The sequence below is a fragment of the Cottoperca gobio genome, chromosome 10 (assembly GCF_900634415.1).
Source record: "Cottoperca gobio chromosome 10, fCotGob3.1, whole genome shotgun sequence".
In the NCBI taxonomy this organism is placed as follows: domain Eukaryota; kingdom Metazoa; phylum Chordata; class Actinopteri; order Perciformes; family Bovichtidae; genus Cottoperca; species Cottoperca gobio.
This window is the reverse complement of record NC_041364.1, coordinates 2,836,040-2,859,975: the sequence shown is the minus strand read 5'-3', so window position 1 is coordinate 2,859,975 and position 23,936 is coordinate 2,836,040. Positions and strand designations below refer to the sequence as shown.

Genomic DNA, 23,936 nt, shown 5'->3' with positions numbered 1-23,936 from the left:
CTTTTCTATACATTTCTTCTTGACACCGTTGTTCCCTTCATTTCTTTATGTCCATCTAATCCAACCATCCATCGTCTTTCTGTAATTCATCACTTTACACCATCAATAATTTCCTTTTTTCACAGTTTCTGACTAATTTACATACGTTCCTTTCTCTCCCCATCATCCATCCTTCCATACAATCGTCCATCGTCACATCAATCTCATCTCAACCTCTCTTTCCATCCTGTCCACTCATCTATCTTCTGTTCTCACCCCTTCAGCTCCTCGGGCTCCTGCGGAGTAGGCGATCGGGTCCTGGCTCAGCTCCTGACAGAGATGGACGGCATCGAGCAGCTTCGAGACGTCACCGTGCTAGCCGCCACCAACCGGCCCGACATGATCGATAAGGTAAACAGACGCCGGCTCTCCGTCTTTATCTCTCCTTCCTCCTCTTTGGTCCCTGATTGATAAGGTTGAGGAGATGTTGTGTGTTTGTCTCTCTTGTCTCCTCCTTTCCCTCCCTTCCTCTGTTGTACATGATTGATAAGGTTAAAGGTCGCCTGCTCCGGTCTGTCTTCCTCGACTCTCTCTTTTGATGCTGTCACTGCATTGTTTTGGTGTGGTTGAATTTCGATGCTAGAGCGTTTGTACCCCTCATTTGGTTTTGGTTTTCAGGTGCAGTGTTTGGAGTCATTGTGGGGCTTTTGTTCATTTAGTTTAGTTTGTTTTGGCTAAATGGTGCCAAGTGACTTTCCTTCCTCTTCCAAGAGATTGAATGGCCGAAAACAAACTTTAGGTTTATTGGTGTACGGATATCGCTGTTTCCATTTGAAGACTCAACAGATTGAGTGCAAACCAGACTCCAGAGATTACTTGTGTTTTATTAAGAACGCCAGCTTTCACAACAGCCATGCTTCCCACACAATTAATCCTAATTACTTCGGTGATCCTCTGACTTTTCCTGTAGTGCAACATTGAGTTTGACATTTATGCTTTTGAGTGAAATGTACAGCTCTTCTATGGATTTCCATTAAATCTGGAACATTCAAGACCTGCAAAGCCTTCAACACCAATGACTGTCCCATCAGTCTCATCTTCACTTTGGGTTTAGTGTTAAATAACAAATGTTAGCATGCTAACACGATTAACCACATTGGTGAACATCAGGTTAGCATTGTTAGCATTTAGCTCAAAGTACTGCATTTAATGAACATTTCACTTCTTCACTTCTAAAACGGTCAATTTAACACGCACAACAGGTGGGCGCAGAACATTTATCTCTTCTTTCTTCTTCCCCGTCATGACAATTACCCCATCCCTCGATTTTCTATTTTTCTACCCTTTTATCTCCTTCGCTTCCTCTTCCCATCCACAAGAGCTTTCTTTGGTCTCTTATCCGCCCATCTCCGTCCTAATGAAATTTCCTGAGTGCTGATCAAAGACTGAGTCTGTGCCTTGTCAAGAAGGACACAGGAAAGGAGAATGTTGCAGCGCTTCTTAAGCTCCTGCTCAGGCAGTCATCTGTCTCTGTCTTTCTTCCGTTTTTTGTCTTTGAGTCTCCTCTTCAACTTTAAAACTTGAAATGTTTTATTCTGGAATAGGATATCCATTAATAAAAATTCTCATCACAACATTTTTCTCACCCCTAATAGAGATTTGGGAAATACAAGCTCTGGCAAGAACAAAGTCGCCTTTCCAGGGGGCTAATGTTTGTGTTACCTTTCTCTCTATTTCGTTGCGATCGCTATAGATGGTAGCTTGACTATTTGAAAATGGCGGATTTGTGAACGTCGTCCCGTATTGCACTGTCGACGATTCTCTCTGACCAATCACTGCATCCTCTAGTTGGTCAAAGCTCGCTAGGAATATCAACTGAGGTGGTGCCAAAAAAAGGTACCAGGTACCTTTTCACTGCTTTTCTAATGGAAAAACCAAACAGCGAGTAGACCTGTGTCATACCTTGAAATGTAAATCAATGAACATCACACTCTACCACTTTGAAGATAGAATCGTCATACATTTTGAGCTAATGATAAACACTTTTTAATTACAAAATGTTACTTAAAATTGGTGTTTTGTATTAAAACCATTACATATTTTCCTTATCTATTCATTTTATGACATTTACTGCTAACTTATATTATATTATAACTCATATTCTTATTCCTACTTTATCTTTATATATAACAATCACCAATCTCAACTAAGAAAAGAGGATAAAGAGTTGCCACATCTGCTCAATGCAACTCTATCAGCTCTATGCTATCAGTACTTCTTAGAAAAATCCTCCACTTACAAATGTTGGGTCACCCCCAATCCCCCCTCTTCCACAAACACCCCACCCCATTTCTAGCCCACTTGTGGAGAATTGATCCATCGCTGTGGTGGGGGAATGACAGCAACTTCCTCCACCTCTACAACTGGTTGCCGTCTCATTTCAAACTCCATTAGCGGTAAGGCGGCTGAGAAACCGTCTGAGAGTGTGTGTGTGTGTGTGTGTGTGTGTGTGTGTGTGTGTGTGTGTGAGTGTGTGTGTGTGTGTGTGTGTGTGTGTGTGTGTGTGTGTGTATGTGAGAAGGAAAAAGATGCATAAAGAGGAAAAGAGAGAGAGAAAGAAACTCTTAACAGTAGGGAGGGGGCCAAGCCCCTGGGTGGACAGATGGGGAAACCCCAGGCGTTCTTCCACAAGCCTCCCTCTCAGGAAGTGGTCTCCCGGGCAGCTGAGAAATCAGATTACCTCCTCCCGCCCGCACCCCCTACTGTGTGTGTGTGTGTGTGTGTGTGTGTGTGTGTGTGTGTGTGTGTGTGTGTGTGGTTGTTTAGCAAGGTTCAAGTCATTTGAATGAGGAACCTATGACCTAACCTCTACATTGGGAACGGAAGCTGCCAAATGGACAGATATGGCCCCCCTACGGTTTGAGCACCCTCCCCACATTTACCACCGCTCTGCTACCACCGACGCTGACTGTCAGTTCACACCGGAGATGGCATTTCCATACCAATGGCAGGATATGATGGGGCAAATGAAGATTAATGGGACGCCGGGGTGTCAATGAAGTCATTGTTGGCTCTCGGTGTAGCAGAGGAGGCTCCTGGGGGCCTCAGCTGTTTGATGGACGGAGTGGGAAGGATGGAGAGAGGAAGTGAGGAGAGAAAGTGGCGTTTATTTGAGCTTGAAAGGAGCAGGCCTGATGTCCATCTTTCAACCACTGCTGCAGGACAGTGGATTTCCTCCTCTTCTTAAGTTAACACACGGTTCTGAGTGGGGAAACTCCACCCTCATCTGAATTATACCCTGCATCACTTTTTAAATCTAAGATGAAAGGACCTAAAGTTGTATTGATACCTGAAGTCGTCTAACTTTCATAAGTAAGACATCCTGTCCTCTTGCACAAAGTCGTCCAACGTCCTCCGGCTTTTGTATTACATCAGTGACAAACACGACCAGGTATACAACAACATCCAGACATAATGTGGCCAATGCAGCTGAATCACATCCTAACAAACGGATAACAAAAGATAACAAATAGATAGTTTCCACACAGGCACACAAAGTCCTGCGACTTCCTCTCGCTTTTGTTTCACTTTTGATAAATGTTTTGCACATTATTCACAACCGCAGACGAACCAGAATAATATGTTCTTGTGCCAAACGCAACTTCCAAAGCATCATCTGTACCGCATATCTCATTGCCTGAAGTAATGTGACTGGAACCTCCTGCCGCCTCCCCTCCACCTTTTTACACTTCCTCTTTCCTTTGTATTGCGCCAATCACCCAAGCCCACCTCTGACCCGCCGTGACCGTGCTGTGGTGATTGATTAGCACCACCGGGAATATTTATCCAGCCTGTTCAGTAGGACCCCCTGTCACTCTGTTTATCGAGCAGCTGTCTACCTAGTTGATTGTACACACAAACACTCAACCAACACGTCCCTTTTACCATTTGTAGTTTGTCTAAAGAAACACATCCTCCTTCAGTTTGTTGGTGTTGGTGGCTCACTCCTCAGGAAAGACAGCGTCGTATTGTTTCACTGAATAACCTATTTGTTTAGCATAATGTGCCGGGCAGGAGTTCTTACAGTGGAGAGGATTATTAGCAGATGGGTCTTTGTTTAGCACCAGAGGTTCCCAACTGGGCTCTTATCAGATCAAGGGGCCAAAACAAAGCGGAGTCAATAGGATTAGTGTTGAAAGGACAGTATGTCGGGATGCTCTAGAGGAACAACTAACATGGCTGCATTTCACATTTGTCAATGGATGAGGATTCTCTCGGGCTTTGATCTTTGTGATATATAAGAGTTGTACATTTGAAAGCGTAATATCTCCATGCTAGTGGCATGACTATAGGGATGGCAATGTATAGTTGCATTGGCTTAATAGCAAATATTAGCATGCTAACAAGTTCAACTAAAATTGTAAGAAATAGTTAACATTATACCCGCTTCACATCAGTAGGCTCGCCTTGTTATTATTTAGCATGGTGTTAGCATTTAGCTTAAAGCCCTGATGTGCCTCATTACAGCCTCACAGAGCTGCTTGTGCCGCTGTACTCTCTATCAGAAATAGTTTCACGTTTTGACTTAAAGTCTGAACTCAAGGCCACTTTCTGGAACTTTCAACTGCATGTTGTGTGTCTTCCTCACTCCTGAGGACAACTGAGCAGAGGCCGTACTCTCCCAAATTCTCTAAGTTGTGGTTCAAATCAACAACATTGTTGTCAGTTACTGATTTCATTTCTGCACAGTTTTACTTTCAGCCTTCGTTTTGGTTTAAAACCCCCGTTCTCATCCACCAGGTTGTGAAATAAATGAATGCACAGCTGTCCTGCAACTATCTGGACGACACTTGATAACACATCCTTCTCAGCTACCGATGAAGTGCTTTCAATATTTTTGTGTTTTATAAATACAGATGTTGTTAGAGTATAATTATGCTGACGAGTCATGTCCCGACTGGTGTGAGCGCCGCTTCACACAAAGCTACAAATTTCCTCTTTCTCATTGTTCCCTCCCTGCACATTTCTCTCTCTGTGTTGTGGCTGGAGTTGTGCCAGAAATACAGTTTGAGTCACCGAACAGCTCTCCAGGTGTGTTACCGTGTTGGAACAGTGACAACACATAAATGGTTGTAACACCTTCCTGTGTGCCAGATAAAAAACTAACGTTAGCTTTGCTCTAATTATACAATGTTGAAGTTGTGTAATGTGTGTCAACACAAAGATGAAATACAAAGCGTCACATCGCGTTTATTTATCCTAAAGGTTTTCTTGTCTTCCACCTCTTCAGAATATCTTGTCCTTTCTGTCCACTCATGATGTGTGTGAGGTTTTCTCCCCTCTTCGCTCCCCCACGCTCCTCCCTCTGAAGTCCTCCTGTACTGCAGTGTGGCGTCTGAACAGGAGATGGTGCCAAACTGGACACGGGTCAGTTCTTTTGACAATTGTGATCGATACGATTCCCAGATTAAAAGCTTAATAAATATTGCTCAATCGTTGCTCAGTGGATGAAGTGATAAACCTCTGCTGTCAGGGGTTCAATCCCCACTGAGGACAAAGTGTGTAAGGTAATGTAAGGAATTTAGATAAAAGTGATGACTACATGCCAGATGTTGCCAACTCTCTTGTTGTGCAGCTTGTACCGTACGGCAGCTCCAGATTGTTATGTTGTCTCTCAGCTTGGCAGTGATTTGATCGTTCAATCCTCTTTTTGTTTGTCGTTCACTGAAACATGAGATATTTTATGAGCCGTCATGAGGTCTTGTGTCCCAACACGTGCTTCCAGTAACAGGCTAGTGTTGTGCAACATGTGACCGTTTCATATTTATAATATTAAGTCACGCTTGATTTCACAGAGTTTGTGCTCCCTGTTAAATCTAAACACCCAGAAGAATTCACCATTTCTATCCATTAACTGGACCATTTGTTGCTGCTATAATGTCCTGCACATGACTGCAGTGCACCTGGTGTCTCCTTCCACACAAGCAGCTCCGTGTTGATAAAGTTGCATTCATTTATAAAGTCCTTCCGCGGCCTAATGGACTTCAGCAGAAGTCATGCAAAGTAAATACCCGACGTCGGGCCGGTTCCAGCAGCCTGAACATCTGCCAGTGTTTTCCAGTCTGGACGTTGCTAATTGTAATCACAGTCAAATTCCAGCAGACTGTAATTAGTGGGCCACTTGGTAAATATTCAGGCATTAGCTAAGTGGAGCTTTGATTTTGTTTTCCTCCTCTCTCTCTCCTGCATCGCTGTGTGTGTGTGTGTGTGTGTGTGTGTGTGTGTGTGTGTGTGTGTGTGTGTGTGTGTGTGTGTGTGTGTGTGTGTGTGTGTGTGTGTGTGTGTGTGTGTGTGTGTGTGTGTGTGTGTGTGTTTTCAAAATGATTTATGCTTGTATCACCTGCCTTGTGAACCGGAATGGTGGGGTTTCCCACCTCATGACTACTGAGAAAGTGACAAATAAGTAATAAATCATAATATGAAAGAACATCTCCTCTGACTCTAAAAAGCGTTTGTATCTGATGCACATTTTGCTTTTGTTTGTGTGTGTTGGCTCATATGAATACCTCTTAATTCCTCCCTCCGTAAAGACTCTACATTAAGTCTTAAGTGAAGAAAACCTCCCGTGAACGCTCAAAACATTTCCGTCTTTGTTACTCGGCCTCACACGAGGGCATCAGAGGATCCTTAAAGTTTCTCTCATGTGAATCCCTTTTGTTTTGCCTTTTCTTTTGGCAGAAACCTCCACCTGAGCCCGGCCTCCACTCAACAGGAAACAACCCTTAGCTAAAAGAGCGGCTGTAAGCCAGCCAGTCAAAACAGGCCATATTTTATTTTGTGTTGGACTGACGTTATCATCTCCCAAGCTCTGCTCTCTTCTTGTGACGAGCCAAGCATGATGGAATCTCTATTGGTGCTGTCTTAAAGGATTAGAGCTTATTCACAGTTTTTTCCTGACTGCACAGTTCTGAATAGAGCCCCGCTGCCACAGTACAGGGTGTCCTGCTGAAGCCGCGCTGAGCTGTTGATATTATCCACGCTGTAGCTATAAGGGCATCTCTGCTTAAATTCTTTACGCTGTTTTCATCCAGCGTCGAGTTCTCATTATTAACCACGAGCTGCAGCTTCGGTATTCTTCTCTCTGCTTGAGCACTGTTCTCCCGTTCTGAGAGTATTTAAAGTATTTCCTGCGCTGGTTGTGTTGAGATGCAGTAATGAGAAGGCAGAGTGAGAGTTTTGGCTTGTGGGCTTAGAAGCTACAGTGGCAAAAGAAAACAAAAAGCGTGTGTGTGTGTGTGTGTGTGTGTGTGTGTGTGTGTGTGTGTGTGTATCTTTACAAGCAAGTAATGGGATACCACCTAGGGATGGATGAGCTCTGGGAAGCTGTGTGCATGTGTGTTTGTGAGCATTGGGGGAGCAGGATCCCCAGGCAAGTATCAAACTTCAAGGGTTGTATTAGTATCAGCTTACACATGTGTGCATCCAAGAATACCACCACAGAAAGCTTCCAATCCGACCAGACGCAGAACAAAAACCTGCAAGACCAGATTAACTCTGGTTATCTAGTCACGAAGAGATTTATCTCAAAGTTTTCTACCGTATTCTAGGAATTCCTTTTCTCATATAATATTTAGTGCACGGTACGAGAGGGAGACGTTGTTCTGTTTCTTTACAAAGTGTTCTTTCTGATAAAGAAGACTTTCAGAAATGAAAAGGATCGTGCATATCCGTCAGCTACTCCTCTGTTTTGGTGTGCTCGAAGAGAGAGAAAGACATGAGGATGGTGGAGGGTGTATGTGTTGGGGGGGTGAGGGAGGGAGGGAGGGAGGGGTAGGGAGGAAATGAGGGCTCTTTGTGCTCTGCTACCTGGCAGACATCTCCAGCATGTGTCGTCTTGCCTCTTGGCAAGCCGAGACCACCGGCGCCCTTGGAATGCTCTCAGTTCAGGAAATCTCGTTTATTCTCACAAATGCTACTCCTAACCCCCCCCCCCACACACACACACACACACACACCCCTCCTGCAACACTGCTGCACAGCTACTATATTCTTTTACGTCCGTCTGTCTTCATTACACTTTATTTTATTGCCGTTCTCTACATTTCTTTTGTCCTCTTTCTATTCGTCTCTTCGTCAAAGATGATCGCGGCCAATGTTATGAATCAACGAGCATAAATGTTGTTCCAGTCGCCACGATAGCAGATTTTATTGTCACCTCTAATGGGCTCAATAAGTGCATCGTGGTCTCATACATTGTGGCGGCCATCCAATCGCTCACTCGCCAGCACATACTGTGTAAATCACTATGTTCCAGTTCCAGATGTTTAGTTGAAAAGCAGCGATGTTTGGGGTTTACACAAAGGTGCAGGTTTGATGCTACGCCTGCGTGACACGGATTGAATGTTACTGTAGAAATACAACTATATATATATATGTAACAGCGAGCACACGTGTCTTCAGTGACACATGTGATGAGATCCGTTAACCTGAACCTTGTCGACTACTGTAGAGAGCAGATCACTTTAGAAAAACAAAGGTTTGTGGAAGCTGATTCCATCTTCTGATAGAAGTCCATCAAGCTGTCAGAACTTCTACATATTCTATACTTTTCCTCGTGGCGAAAACAAAATGAAATAATTGCTTTCCAGAGTTGTAAAATCGTGTCTCTGAGTATTATAAACCGCTGTGCAGTGTTTTGGCATCTGATAAGCCTTTAAAACTCGTGGATCTATTTCTCAAACTGGCCTCCCTGGATTGTATTTCATGTCTCACCAGTACCTGAAACAACATGCCCCCTGAACACACGGACAAAATACAGAGCGGAGACGGTGAGCTTTAAGGAAATCGTGTCCAAATTTGGAGAAAGATTGGAGTAATTGAATTGCCTGAACATGCTGACATCAATGTACATATAATATATATATATATATATATATATATATAAACACACATACTGGATGTATCCCACCTGAAGGGATATTACGCAGCCTGCTTGGTCTTTCTCGAGTCTCTGTTACAAACCAGGCCGTAGGAAGGAGTCATCATTCACCACCATCAGGATCCTGTCAGACCCACATACAGAATAGAAGCTTGTGGGGGGCCAACTGGGGGGGTGCAACAAATAATACCCCCTTTGTATGTTCCAAATGTCCCCTGCTGAAGCTGCCTGCGCCCGGCTCTCTGCTCCGGGGATCCCAACAACACATTAAGAGCTGCTTACAAGTAGATAAGGTGTAAGTTTTGGGTGGATTTGAAGTTGGAGGGGGGGGGCGCGATAATGTTGCAAAAGGAGCTACAGTGTCTCTCCTTTTTGTTTTGACCTCCTTTCCAGTGCCATGTTCGGAGAATGGCTAAACAAATGGGCTATTATTTGCTGCAGTAATTTCATAGGTGCACTGGACAGGCCGGGGGAGTGACGGTATGTACATCCTCTGCCGGCCTCAGACGTCTTTATCCAGACTTAAGTTACCCATTGTAGCTGCAATGAAATGAATCCCACCAGGCCCTTCTGTGAGGACGACCATTTGGCTGTCAAAGTAGGAGTTGTGTTTCCATGTAGCCGAGCTGCATGTATACATCGCTGTTGGTTAAGCTTGTGGTTAAGTAGATTCCTTTGGATACTTTGAGGCCTCCAGCTGCTTTTTTGTGTTGCAGAGGAATAATTTACATTAGGATAAAGGCTGCAACTAATGATGATTCACTAATCTCCTGATTCTTTTTCTAATTCATTCTAAAATAATGGATTCAAATAAGTACAGAGACACATTTAAATTGCCTTCTTTTTGTTTAACCTAAAGATTAATATGAATATAAAACAATGAAAATCAGTTGATAATCACATTTGAGGCTAAAACCAGCAACATGTTTGATAAAATACTTTAAACAATTCATTTTCTGTTCTTATCACAGGACACTTTGTTGATTATTTAATGTCTGTGCCAGAAAGCTGCTGCTGTCCTTTAAAAGGAGGTATTACTTTTACTATCAGCCTCTCGTATGTGCTGATTAAGCGTTATCTGGCAATTTTGCAGAGTGGTTGCCCCACATGTAAGCACCATGGCAACGTGACAAGTGCAAAGACGTCAGGCCGCCGTCAGTGACCCGACCTGACATAATGTCATTTAGGCGAATCGAGAGAATCCTTGTCTTCGCTGCTTCTTTACTTGGACTTATGCAAATACATTGGACGCTGTAAACGCGTGCTAACACTTGCTGGCACAGGATTCAATCCTGCAAAATCCTCCTGGCTTGTGTCTCCACTACCCCATCGTCTTTGCTTCCGTCCTTCCAAAACGCAGCATGAAAAGATGAGTGCACCGGCCCGTCTCCTTTGAAAACTGAAATGATTTAGTCGATGACTTTGAGCAGAACCTTTTATGATGGTTACAGCGTGACCCCTGAGGTCAGGTATACAATAATAGAGTGAGACAGAAACATGTCTGAGGTCTTTGAGGACCTGCCGCCCCGCTGCAAGGACTTGGCAGATGCATCGGAAAGAGGATGACGGGGCAGTGTCACTTCATTTCCTCTTTCACTGGCTGCGCTTGATGAATGACCGTGTGAAAGGCTATTTCATAGGTTTGGGATTGCACCTCTTTGTGTCCGTGTGTGTCCGTGTGTGTCCCCGTCCGTGTGTGTGCGTGTGTGTGTACCTGCGCTTCTTTTTCCCCCCTGCATGTCATCTCTGAAGTCAGAGTAATTTATGGCTGTCTGGAAGTCCCCAGAAGCGCTCCGATGCCCGAATAAACCATGACTAGGGTCGGGTGGGGGATGGAGGGGGATAGGGGGGGGGGGGGAGGGGGTTGAGAGGGTGTCACACCCACGAAATGCTCTCATGTATTTCTTGTGTCAAAGGGCCACAGGGAGGTCCCATCCTAAATCCTGTTGCCTGAGAAATGAAAGAATTTCAGAGGCTGCCTGGTCCACTGTCCTCCGGGCCAGACCCCAGAACTAATCTCTTTCATCTTCTCTTCTTGCTAGCGGGGAGGGGGGTTAAGATGGGCGGGTTTGGGATAAGGGGATGCTACGGCCTCTTCATCCTCCTACTCTTCCTCCTCCGCCTCCTCTTCCTCCTCCTCTGGGATCTTTGCTTCTGTCGAGCAGATCGCCTCAGGGAGATGTGGCTGAGCCGTCCTCTTCTATCGCCCTTCCCCTCTTTGCTGTAGAACTTCACTGATCCCTCCCTCCCTCCCTCCACTAAGCCTTCCCCCTTGCTCCCTCCCTCCCTCCTCTCCCTCCCTGGGCCTCTGAGCTGGACTGCCTTCCCTTTGGCTTTCCCCTCTTCCTTCCTTCCTCAGTTCCTCCACTAATAGGTCCCTTGTTCCTGACTAGTCAGGGCTGCCAGTTGAGCGGTCATTCGTGGAAGATTCATTCACGGCACGGTAATTGTAAACAGACAGAGCGAGAGAGCGACGTCTGAGCGTTAAACCTACTGGTCACAGGCAGAAAGCAGAATGGAGGAACTCTCAACTAGGTCTCTTTCTTGAACTTCTTCCCCGTCTCCCTCCTCCTTATCCTCTCTCTTACATATCTCCATCATCTTTATTGCTTATCCGGTTGCCCCCCTTCCCAATCTTCTCCTCTCCTTCTCCACCTCTCTTATTTTCTGCCCCTCATAATTCAGGCACTACTTACATCTATGGGCAAATCTGTGTCTTGTTTTACTGCTAAATGTTGCATGGAGTTATGTTACGCCCCGAAATGCTTAGCACAGCCCGACTCCACGCTTGCTATGTTGTTTTCACACATGTTGAGTCACACACATTTTCACGCTCCAGGGAGATGCATGCACATAATCACACAATGAAACAAATACAGATTTCCATCCTCGCCCAATGACACTGCATTGAGATCTTTTTAGTTGGTGTTAGTGGACAAATAAGTAAACTAGACTTAGACCCTGAAAACTGTATTTTCAGCAGACTGTGATCTGGATTACAGGCACCAGGCGGACGTGCTTTCTGGAGAAACCTTGTAGTAATTGTTAAGTAATGAGCAGTTCAGTCAGTAGGTGAAATAATGCAAGTAAACATAAGCTATTGTATGCATGTGGAAAGGTTACGCAATGTTTGCTTTCAGGGCATTTATACAAGTTGCATTTCATGCAATCGGCTCAAGTTTGAAGTCTCTCGACATCTGAGCAACTTACTGCAACAGTAGAACAGATTGAGGTTTGCAGCAATCTACGGCATCAATAACAAAGATATAGAATAAAGCTACAGAACTCTAACAATGACAATAACACATATTCCTAATGTGCATTGAGTAGTTCTGTAAAGTTCTACATTAAGTAACGAAATGTCCAAAACCCACATATCACATCCCAGTCATCTTTAGTAACGTGATGTGATGCATCGTAAGCTTTAAAAGGACTTGCGCTGCGGGCCGGGCCTCTTCACCGCTGTGTGCAGAATGTGATTTCTATGCAGGAGTACATTTCTTCAAGTTGCCCTAGTAACAAAGGGATGTGTTTGTTGGCTAGTGGAAACAGTAAACATGAGAGAGGATGACACAGGGAATGTGTGTGTGTGCGTGTGTGTGTGTGTGTGTGTGTGTGTGTGTAAGTGAGAATCCAGTTGTGACCAGACCTGTCCCTGACCTCCGATGATTGCTCCTTAAAGCCTGCTGCAAGCCGTCAGCAGCCCACCAGTCGCTCTTGCTCTTTCCCCCTCTGCTTTTATCTGCTTTTCCTCCTGTCCTCGTTTTCTGATTCTGTATTCTTTTTTCTTTTCCTTTCCCACACTTATCTCTCCAGCGTACTCAAAGTCCAGCAGCAGTTGTTTGGGAAAAGATTGCGTTCGTGTTATCGAAGCGAGCATGTTTCGCAACCAGCGGTGCATCCTCTCTTCTCTGCTTCAACAGTTTTTGCTACTTTCCAGCTGTTTGCTTTCTGCTTTTTTTTTCATTCCAAGCCAAGTCGACGCAAAAAAGCAGCCGAGAGATGTCCATCATTGGCTTACCTGTGTCCCATACCATACTCACACACCTTGAATGGAAAGCTACATGGGAGTGTTTACTCATCTGCGCTCTGACACAAAACCACTAAAAGACCACATACCCGGCTATAAACATACCACAGTAAGCTTTAGCTTTGTGATCTCCTGTGTGTTTTCACTCAGTTAGGTTTTGTTGCGTGCAATAAACATGACTCAGTTGTTAGGTCATGAGTAAACATTTGCGTTCAGATAATGCACTTTCCACAAGCCATTATGAAGAGGGCTTATTGCATAGGCAAAAACTCAGCCGCAGCATGAATGAGCCATTATATATTCTCTCTGTGGAGTTAAATGCATGTTCTGCATATTTACAAAGTGTTCTCAGGATATGATTAAACTACAGGCAGGAAGTATTAAGTTGTTTTATAATGCTTTTCTTCAAAAGGCAATATCCTTTGCATTTGTCTACATGACTACTATAAAACCAAAGTGTCTCCTATTTCTTAATGTCTATGGGTCTGACCTTTGACCTCACAACACCGGGTGCTAGTGTTGTTGGTAAGAAAGAATTTTAAATGTGTCCTGCTGTCACTTTCTGAAAAATGTTATGCTAAGAATGTAAGTGCAGATTGTTTGGCCTGACCCCAAATGATTTCCTCATTCTTAAACATTCTCAGAACAACAACAAGAAGGCTTTTCTCTGGTTGGTCCCAAAATCCGTACAGATTTGTGGAAAACTAAAAAAAAAGAATGAGGTCGACTATTCTTTGCCCTTGAAAACTTACTTTCGCAGCCTTGATTACGGTGTACGGTTTCTCTCAAGACAAACAAAGCACACTAAATGCAGCATGGCCAATTGGTCCATTCCCGAATTAAGGTGGAGGGGAAACGGAGAGAAACCAATTAGGAGACGGAAGCCACTAATTAAAAGCTGCATGCTCTACAGATTGCATCAATTTTCTTTTCTTTAGCAATGGCCAGGGCCATAATTTCAGAGCCTGCTTGTACGCCAGTGCACATTCCAGGACAGCTGCCTTCTGTGTTTGGAAAGTCCTTGTGCACAGAGGCAGCACTGTCCGTCTACCGCTCTCCCTTGTTGGTAGTTTGGAATGAGGAAAACAAAAAAGCACAAACTAGGGAAGTGTTGGAAACATTTCAGAGACTCTACATCGTTCAGAATGGACGAGAAACCATTCATTAGACGTTTTCAACAAAAGTCTGTTTGCAGAAATGTTTCCCCTTCCAGGATTAGGTTCCATGGATTGCTGCCAGAACATTTTGTGTGTTGTGAATCGGAGATTGCATTATGCTTGAGTGGTCTGGGTGGTTAACCAATACGCTTGCTTTGGAAAGCTGCAGGGAAACGTTGAGCACCTGAGGAAAGCCACAGGGTTGCTCTGAACAGTGGGCTGACAAAAGAGTGGGCCTGTATTCGTGAAACGCTTCCAGAGTAATGGTGTTCATTTGGCAGAGTGACCCAGAGCACTTGTCTTTGTGCCTTTTTATTGTAAAATGAGGATACACAAGGCATGTTCTGTTTTCTGTGGTCAAACCGGACGGGCAGCACTCCCAGAAATAGATAACCAACTGAGCCAAAGAATCACAAAACTATTCAAACATTTCCTTGGCAATGTTGCTATGTGATTAAAGCAACTCTGTGGACATTGTTTCCCACATGAAGAACAAAACATAAAGTCAGTGTGACATTAAAATCTTATCAGGAGAGACTTTAAATAAAGCTCAACTTCCTGATTCTATTTCTTGCTCATTGTTGTACAGGTGATTACCTAGCACCTCTTGGCAACTTTTCACCGCAAGCTGTTGTGTAACCATGAACCATCATCATCGCGCGCGCGCGCACACACACATATTTTATATTTATTTTAGGAATTCATTTAAGTTGTTGGGGATTTATTCCAAAGTTTGAAATATGTCATTTTTATGATGCACAAGAAGTCAAAAACAAAGACACACACCAACAGATACACAACAGACTTTTTCCATGACCCTGTGACCCTGGGGCACCAGATGCATGAGCAGTTGCCCCAGTCTGTCGCAATACACAAGTGCGTCCTGAGTCCTCTTGTCATGTGCTCCCTTCCCAGCAGTGACGGCTGCGACACTCAAAGGAGGATAAAGCTCGTCCACCCCCACCCCAACCCCCGTGCTCGAATGATGGAGAGAAAAGAAAAAGAGAGGAAATAACGTAGACCTTGTCTCTTCCCTTCCATTTCACCTAATGTTTTTTCCAGACCTCAAACCCTGAAGGCTGACCTTCCCTCTCAAACTGGATTTTTCCTGTAACCTACACCTTGGATTTCAGGAAATGTACAAAACAGGATAGCACAGCACAACATATTTGTGAGGTTTTTTTTTTGAGACTAAAACACTTGAGAATCCAGTGACATCAGCAGCCAAGGCTGCAGTGTTTTTCCTTTTGTGATCCTTTGTACAGTATTCTTGTCTGCATGGTATTCAGGTTTCAAGTCTGGCTCTTCATAATGTGAATGTTCAGTAATACCCAAACCGTACTCACTGACTTCCCCAATTACTGTATTTCAATTTAAAACCGATCCTAATTACATGTTAAATGAAAAACGGTTATATGCAACGTAAACGTCAAAACGATTTCAACCAAATCGTTTCACCTGCAAATCGCAAAATCACTGCAAACTGGAAAGTTTGCTTTTATTTTATTGTTTTGACGATTGTTGAGTGCTGATCCTCGGTATAAACAGATCCAAAGCAAACCATCCAAAAGAACAACTGTCCCCAAGTTTGGTGTAATTTGCATGTTGAAAGTGTCGGGGCTAACGGGACACGAGCGTGTCTGTAATTGGTGGGCAGAAGACCTTATTTGTCTTTCAGGTCAGTATAGGCTTTGCAACATTGTTCAGGGTGGTGGCACTTTTAAAAGTTACACACACAGAGGTGAGTGTGTCCTTTTCCCTTGGTCATAGTCACAGTTGACGAGTTGCCCAGTTCAAGATCAACTTTAGCAGCACTGATAGTAATCACACCACCATTGCTGGCTGTATATGATCGTATATGTCTTTTGAAGAGTACCCTTCCAATCATAACCCTTCAATCTTGAATTATTTAAAAGCTTTTTTTAAATTTGCTCTTGGCACAAACAGCTACCCTCCCCGAAACTTTTATCAGCTTGACTTTGTCTAAAAAAAGTACAAAGAGACTCAGTCATATAATCTATTTTTTGCATTCGGTTCCTGAGCATTACAAACCATACGCCCTCAGCGATAAACACTTACAGCTTTAAAAGCTGACACAAAGCTTTCCCATTCCTGTCCTCGGTGTATTTTTAGTATGAATGTGTTTATTGGCAACTGCTGGTCACTGCACCTGTCACTATTTTCGGCGACACTATAACTGTGTTGTGTCCATACTCTGGACTCACTGACGCTCCACGTTCCTTACCATGTTTCTTTTACCAATATTTTCCCCTCTCCACAATCGAGGGGGAATTATCTGTCTTCCGGGAAAAAAGAGGCAGCCCACTAATTTTAGATTGACTTGATTGAGCCTGGAGGCCAAGGGGATCAAACCCACATCCGTTCAAAACCAGGCATGCTAATTCTAACCATAACATAGCTAACATATGTTTTGCTCTCCCCAAGCGCTGATTTCAGACCTGCTTGAAGCGCAGCTCCGGGGCTGCTGCCTTCCCCACTGCAAAGGACCATTCTTTCTTGTGGCTTGTTTTGTGGGTATTGGCCCACTATGTGTATATTTATAGAGACCGGGTCATGACACATGTACACGGACTGCTTGTTCTTTCTTAAGGACATGAGGCACTTTCCAATACTCAATCCTCGCTGTTTTTCTAAGTGCAAGTGTAAGGAGTTAAATACATTTTGTCAGGAGCCCTGTTTACACAGGGCCAATCACATACCTAACTGCTGGACATTTAATGCAAGTGTATCATTAGGCCATTAGGGCAACTGGAGTGCTGCATTATTGCCTCTCAATTCCAGAACAGACTCAATAAAATGATCATTAAAACTATTTGCAACAGCTAAACATTCATTTTGAAGGATCCTATTTAAATTGAGCTCCATAATTTCAGACTTTTTTATTGTTGCTTAATCAGTGTTTCTCTGTAATATTGTAGTGTTCCCTTTGGCCTGTTAATTTAAGAATTACATTTGCTTTAGCCTTCCTGAGTTGCATTTTTTATTTGCTTGGTATATATATATATATATATATATATATATATATGTCTTAGAATTATTCAGTTTATCTCATATGTCTGTGCATTACATGGAGATCCTGTTTCTATGGATTCCTTTGTCAGGGATTTTCTGAATGCAATACTGTAAGATCATATCTGTTATCTAATTACAGCTGTGGTACTTAACATACAAGGTGTGTTCCAAGTGAAATTAGATAATTGTGTTTCCATCAGGCAAAAGAAACGAGGCATGCATGGCCTAAAATTGCTGCACGTCAAAGTACAACACCCCAGGCAGCCATCAAACACGTCAGAGTATTCATTATAGAGATTTTTCACCAGCAGCAATACTGGGCTTCTCCAGAAACAGCATAAAGACCGTAACGAATGGTCAAACTCAATCTTAGGCGTCTTCAAAGGGAGACTGGTAATGACAACGTTGCTAGCGGTTTAGCCCCAGGGTTTCGCTATGGAGATGCTTAACTGTGGCTAACTACCAGACCAATTACTTACAAAGACGACCTTAGGAAGAGACACTCGATGCTGCTGCCACAGGAACAATCCCAGCTCCCCCACGTCCACCCGCCCATTTGGTCTAATAGCTCTAACCTAAACCCTGATCCACTGTTTGCTGAACCCCTCAGGCCATTCTCAGCTCCACATCTAGCTTTGTGTCGCCACTTTTCCTGTCAAGACTTTGTTATTGCCATCTTTGGCTTGGGAAGCTGACATTTTACAATGTGTTTATTGGTGGTGGTGGTGGGGGGCGGGGGGTTGACAAATACAATTTTCAGGGTCTTTTTTTTCTGTTTCATGGGAAAAAATAAGAGGAAATCATTGTATGTATCCTGTAAAGTTTGAACTCAAAAGCTCAAGGGAAGGCGCTAGTTCACAGATGTGAAATAGTTCCGCTAGTGATACTTAAACATCCTATTTATGTTTTCCTTAAACGATAGGCCTGTTAAACAAGGATGTTTACCACAAAACCCATATTTGCTGTCGGTATGTCATGCCCCAGTTGGGGTTTTTGGCTTGTATATTTAAGGTCATGCAGACACAAGACTTTTTAGGCGCCTGTTGTTTGTTTGCAAGGCACTATACAACAATGGCTGTTTATGGATCGGCAAAGAAAGGAAGTGTACAGTATCCTTTCTGGAAAATACACATAGCCCAGTCACTTCATTAGCCTTCCCAAGCACGGCCGTATGGGAGGGATTTAACACAATCGTAGTCAATGAGGGAAGTGAACTAGCTCACAGACTAGCGTACTATCCATCATTCTCTAAGCATGCTGCCAAGTCAATGGAGACTCTGCTGCAGTTCGTCCAGCCGGCAGTCATGTCTCATTCCTTGAGTCTTCTGCAATCCCCCCGGCTTAGTCCCCATCTGGCCAGCAGTTCCGTGCTAAAGCTGGGAGATGCGTAGGGCCTAATTCCTACACACTAAAGCATTACCGTCTGTCCAGGGCCCATGGAGACAAGATGGTCGCCAGGTGTCTTCCTGTCTTCAAAGTGTCGGCATCGTTAATCATGCCCCCACCCCTTCTGCGTCGCCTCACATGTGTTTTATTTTCCTCAGCCCTCACCCCATATACACACCCTAACTCCTTGCGTCTCTGCCTCCCTCTTTATATTTGGGCAGTCTGTCACCCAGCTGCATTTCCTGCGGGGTTTATGTACAGTTTGGGCCCGATGGGAACCACATTGGCAAAACAGCGTGCCATCTTAATGAAGTCATTGTGATCCAAATGGGAGGGTGGGTGGTATGGAGGGGGATAATTTAAGAAGTTGGGCATGCCTGTAAAGGGCCAGAGGATACTGCTAACCCTCCCATCCTGCCCTTTAGCCCCCAGCAGACTGCTATTTCTCTCTAATGTGGCCACTTTTATTCTTCAATCCCCTCCTCCCCGCTTCATCCACTCCTTCAAAGGCACATTTATCTTTCATCTATCTTTGCTAATGGTATTAACGCAGCTCATGCTTGTGAACACAGCCTCCACAGCTGCAAGGCCTTAAACAGCTTCAGAGAAGAAGGGCTAGCAGAACTTTTTTGTGTAGGAACAGGGAGGGGTATTTATGTCTTTCAAACCGATGCCAAATATTTGCAGTTTACAAGCCCAGCAATATTGCAAGGTTATCTTTTAACAAATAGTAAGTTTTGACCGCATGGAGAGATTGTAAAACCCTACACTTCAAGTGTATCTTTTTGACCACCAGGACACTTTGTAATGCAGATGAATGTGAATCATCAACAGCTTTGTGTTTGGGGAGCTCTGTCTGTGCTGTCCTGTCATAAAAGATACGCACATCCTCTATGTGAACTTTTCTCTCGTTAGTGGTTCATGTCAAGGTTGCATCTCAATCTTGTTTTGTTTTTTTGCTATTTTGGAAAGGCACATTGGATTTTATTTGACATGTTGGCTGCCGAGGCCCATTTCATTAACAGTGCGAAGGGTGTACTCTCAATGCCCTCGCTGACGCAAAACGGAGCAAGTTGAAAAAGAACTCTTTCCTTTGGAGAAGCACCAGGGGGACTATTTCTGTAGTTTTAAATTGTTAAAGAGGGGACTGGGCCAGAGAGAAAGAGGGGGGCTGGTGTTCAGTTGTGAGCAGCAGACTGTTTCACGTGCCAGATCTGTAATGCGTTCCTTCGGGCTGAGAGCTGGCTGAACTCTGGGCCATGGCGCTCCGGGAGAGGAAGTCCCAAGCCTGGGGAGTTTCAGACATCCTGTTTTGGAGTGCCATTGGCCAGGATCGGGGCTGTTGCACGCCACCTGCAGACTGTAGGATCACATCTGCCATTAGACCGGGGACAGCAGCCGAACGTCACACACCTCCTGCAGTCTGGCTCATAATGGCTTTTCTTTGTCTCGGTATCTACCACACACTTTCCAAACACTCAACCCCCTTTTTTTCAAATAAAGCAAACTGTAAAGAAATTCAATTCCAAATTCTTATTACCATCGCTTTCCTTTATGTGCCTCTATTCTCTCCCATCTACCTTATTTCTGCAAAATCTTGGAGTGGCTTTTTATTTCTTGGAAGACCATTATATCATTTTGAAGGAATGTGTCTTTGAAATTGGTCGAAGAATCGGTCCTTAAAAAGCGTGTGCATGGAAGGGAGGAGCTGAAATATCTGCCATAACATGTTACTTTATACTGTGAGAAAGCAGTGCATGGTATTCCCTCTGGAGTTTGAGTGAAGACGTCATTGTTTTATCAGATGCGACACAACATTTGACCCTGCTCTTTGGGCAACATACTCGCAATACATTTTTGTGCAGTCACTGGTTGGTAAATGCTCACATATAGTTACACACAAATACGCACCATTTGTTTAGATTGTACTTGGAACTAGTATGCCCCAAAGAAAGTCCCAATTCATGTCTAATTTAACCAAAATACGGCTCCTTAAATCACTTTTCAGAATATTGCCAGTGCCTTCGCACCAGTCTGCATCCTGAGTCCCCAGGAGCTGATAGGGCAGGAAGTTTGGTGGAGATTCCCCTCCCTTGGTTGTTTCTATTTAGGACAACAGGAAAGGGTTTGTGTCTGTCTCGACCAACCCCCCCTCCTCCTTCCTTGATTGGCCTGGTGTGTTTATTCAGAGTCATTCTCACTAGTCCAGCTGCATTTTATTCTTCCCTGTCCAAATGGCCACCATGTGACCTTCTCTGGCCTATCAGCAGGATTTCTTTTCTCAACTCTGGCCACACTTGTTGATATGAACAACACATGTACTATAACAAGTTTTGTGTTAGAACTTTGGCTTGCAGGTTTTATGAAACATGAAGGCATTTGCAAATGTCCTCTGAAAAGTCATATCATTATATCTTCATCTTGCACAAAGTTTCTCCTGGTTATATTTCCATTTTTTTTTCTGAATGAAGTACACACTGGTGGCTCTGACATACAGTCTCTGACATATTGTACGCAAACAAACGTAGTGGTGTCATGGGACTGTGGGATACTCATCTGGCATCCCTTAACTGGCCTGAAAAGTCCTAAATGCTGTGGGGGCTCAACTTCTAACCCCAGGAAAACACCAATAGACCCTGTAGGCCAACTTCAAAGGGCCAGCACATCAAACGAAACCGAGCGCATAGATGGTCAGCCGGGATAAAAACGAGCACGAACCCCTCCATTTGTCAGTCCAATGACTTATAAGCATTTTCTCCCCATTAAAACCAGCGTTTTGTCGAGGGAGCTCAGGGGTGGCCGTCGAAACGTGAAGGCTTGCGTGCATTACACTTAGTTGTGAGCACAAGCTGCATGTGCTGCTGATCTGCTATGCCAGGAAGTGCTCATGCAGAATATCAAATGTTATGTCATGAATAGGGGCTTGCCCCCTCCCCAAAAAAGAAAAAAATTACAAAGAAAACATCTGTCGATCTGTTGTATTCTCTATCTTTTGCCCCCGTTTATCTCCGCAGACCCATCCCACCCCCTTCCCCTGTCCCATCTACACCCCCCCCCCCCCCCCCCCCCCTAACCCTGACGCTAGCTTGTCTGAGTGGCCTTTTGCCATGCATTCCTCCCTTCCCTGTTTGGCCTCTGTCTCAGGAAGTGGCCCAATTAGTGGATAAACACCATGGAGGAGATGAGGAGGAGGGCTCGGGCAACTCCCGCCCCCCGCATCTATGCCACTACTCTGCAGGCAGAAAGATGGAGAGGAGCTGTAGATCTGTGATGGGGGGGTGGGGGGAGTTGGGGGTTGTAAGTGGAAGACCAAAAAATTAATAATTAGAATTCCCAGGCACAGTGAACATGATGATGCGCACAACGCTCGGCTCTGTGAAAGTCACTCCCCAGGACTAATTAAGAGCCTTTTGCTTCATTTGATGCTTCCAAGATAATGCGGAAGGATTTGACATGGACATCTTTTTTGTGAACGGCTAAAGTGTTTTATTGGAGCTTTTTTTTTTTTTTTTACTGAAAGCTTTTTTTTGCATTAATTGGGGAAGAATTTCATCTTCAAGCATCTTTTACACTTTAAAATGACATATCTATAGGATTAGTTAAGAATATTTAACATTTTCCTTTGCTAAAGAAAACTCTTGCAGTAGTTTGATGCATTGTCATCCTTTTTGTAATCAAAGTTTGACTGCATTCGGTTTCAATTTTGAACTCTTTACTATTTAAATGTCATTAAATATTCATACACTTGTAATGCATCTTTTAACAACGATGTAAGGAATCCCAGAATCCATTGCCAGACCACGTATATAAATATAAAACCATTCATGGTAAGCCGTAACAATAGGATTTAGATGTTGCAGTACTATAAACTGTAAACGTCAGAAGTTAAAACCATAACAACAAACGGAAAAAAGCATCTAACAAGTTTACATTTTAAAAGAATAGTTTCTTTTTGGCGGCAATAAGCACTTCCTGTATTGTGTCAACACATGTTGTTACATGAAAATAACTTTTTTCCGTTTTGATTATGCCATTATTGTCTGAGTTTGCCTCCAGTGGTGCGCTACACGTATTTGTGGTTCAAACTATCGCAGACTGCCGACGTCGAAACCTCAGGACAGGAAATCATGATCTGCAAATAGCACTCTTAATCAGGCATGTTTCTCATCAACTCAAACCACATATTTTATAGTTGTTGTCCTGTCCGCTTTCGTTTTGGATAATCGGGGTTTGGATAATCTTCCTGTTTTTTCAAACATTTGCTCTTTGGCACCTCTGTGTCGCGTATAATTACCATGGAGATGCAAAACAATGTTTGTTGCTCCGGTCACATTGTTATGGAACCAAATCTCCGGGTTGTTTGTAACTGTACGGTTTCAGGATGCAATCCGCTGCAAGGCAAGAGACTCGAATGTACAGTGATATAATGTCATTGGGTTTATATTCACCCCCCCTCAGAATGCAGAGGAATGCTTTATGGCATTTAGTAGAGTGTGATTTACAGGTGACACTGACTCGGTGTGTGCACATGGCTAACCTCAGGAAGCACTTTGTTTGACATATGACACTCCCGTGACCCCGAGGTAGAAACCATTGAATCGGCTTAGTATGTGAAAACTCTGGCTGCTTTCAAAAACATCAGTATCATAAAACAAGATAAGATTAAGGCAAATAAACTTGGTTTTACAAGATTAGAAATTAATATCATTATTCTTGCCCTGGCATTTTTCACTTGTTTTATGTAAATAAGATTGTACGTTATCAATTACAGACAAAAATTAGAATTTTATGGCTTTAGAAAATTCTTAAAAAGGTTTATTTCTAGTATTGCTACTGCACTCGCAAAATGTTACACTGTATTTGAGACAACAAGGATCGTTAGGGCTAATTAAGGGGAGTTTTTGCAGTTTACACAAAGCAAAATTGGCTTTCAGCAGACAAAATCATCAAAAGTGTGGCTGCATCCTTGGCAAGCTTTGCACATGTGATAGCTCCACTGTACATGTGGTCCAGAATCATATAATATCATTTTTTTTGCAATACAACCCACCGGGACGACACGCCATCCAAATTGAATTGAAGCAGCACTTCTCTTGTCCGTCCTCGCTCTCTGACTAAACTCAGTAATTTGATTTACTGAGCTGCCCCTCCGCCATATTACAGTTATTTCAACTGGCAAATATGTACTCTGCATTCCACTTCCGTCAGTGGCGGCACATGCCGCTCCATTTCCCTGAAACAGTCACTTAACCAACGGTGCAATTACCGTCCCCATGTGCCCAAACACACTCGGAACCGATGGTTGGATAAACAAATGTTATCCGATAGCTACAAATTATAGATGTATGGACAAATTATAGATGCATGTACTATTCTTCATTTGTTTGGGGGGTGGGGGTGTATTTCAAAGTCC

At 43.7% G+C, this 23,936-nt stretch overlaps 1 protein-coding gene across 1 annotated transcript in view; it reads left to right on the top strand.

Moving 5' to 3' along the window:
• afg2a (AFG2 AAA ATPase homolog A) overlaps nt 1–23,936 on the top strand; it is a 104,828-nt gene that overhangs the window by 34,703 nt on the left and 46,189 nt on the right. The window contains exon 15 of the mRNA XM_029442082.1: nt 264–390. Coding sequence (XP_029297942.1) covers nt 264–390 — 127 coding nt within the window. The remainder of the gene's footprint in view (nt 1–263; nt 391–23,936) is intronic.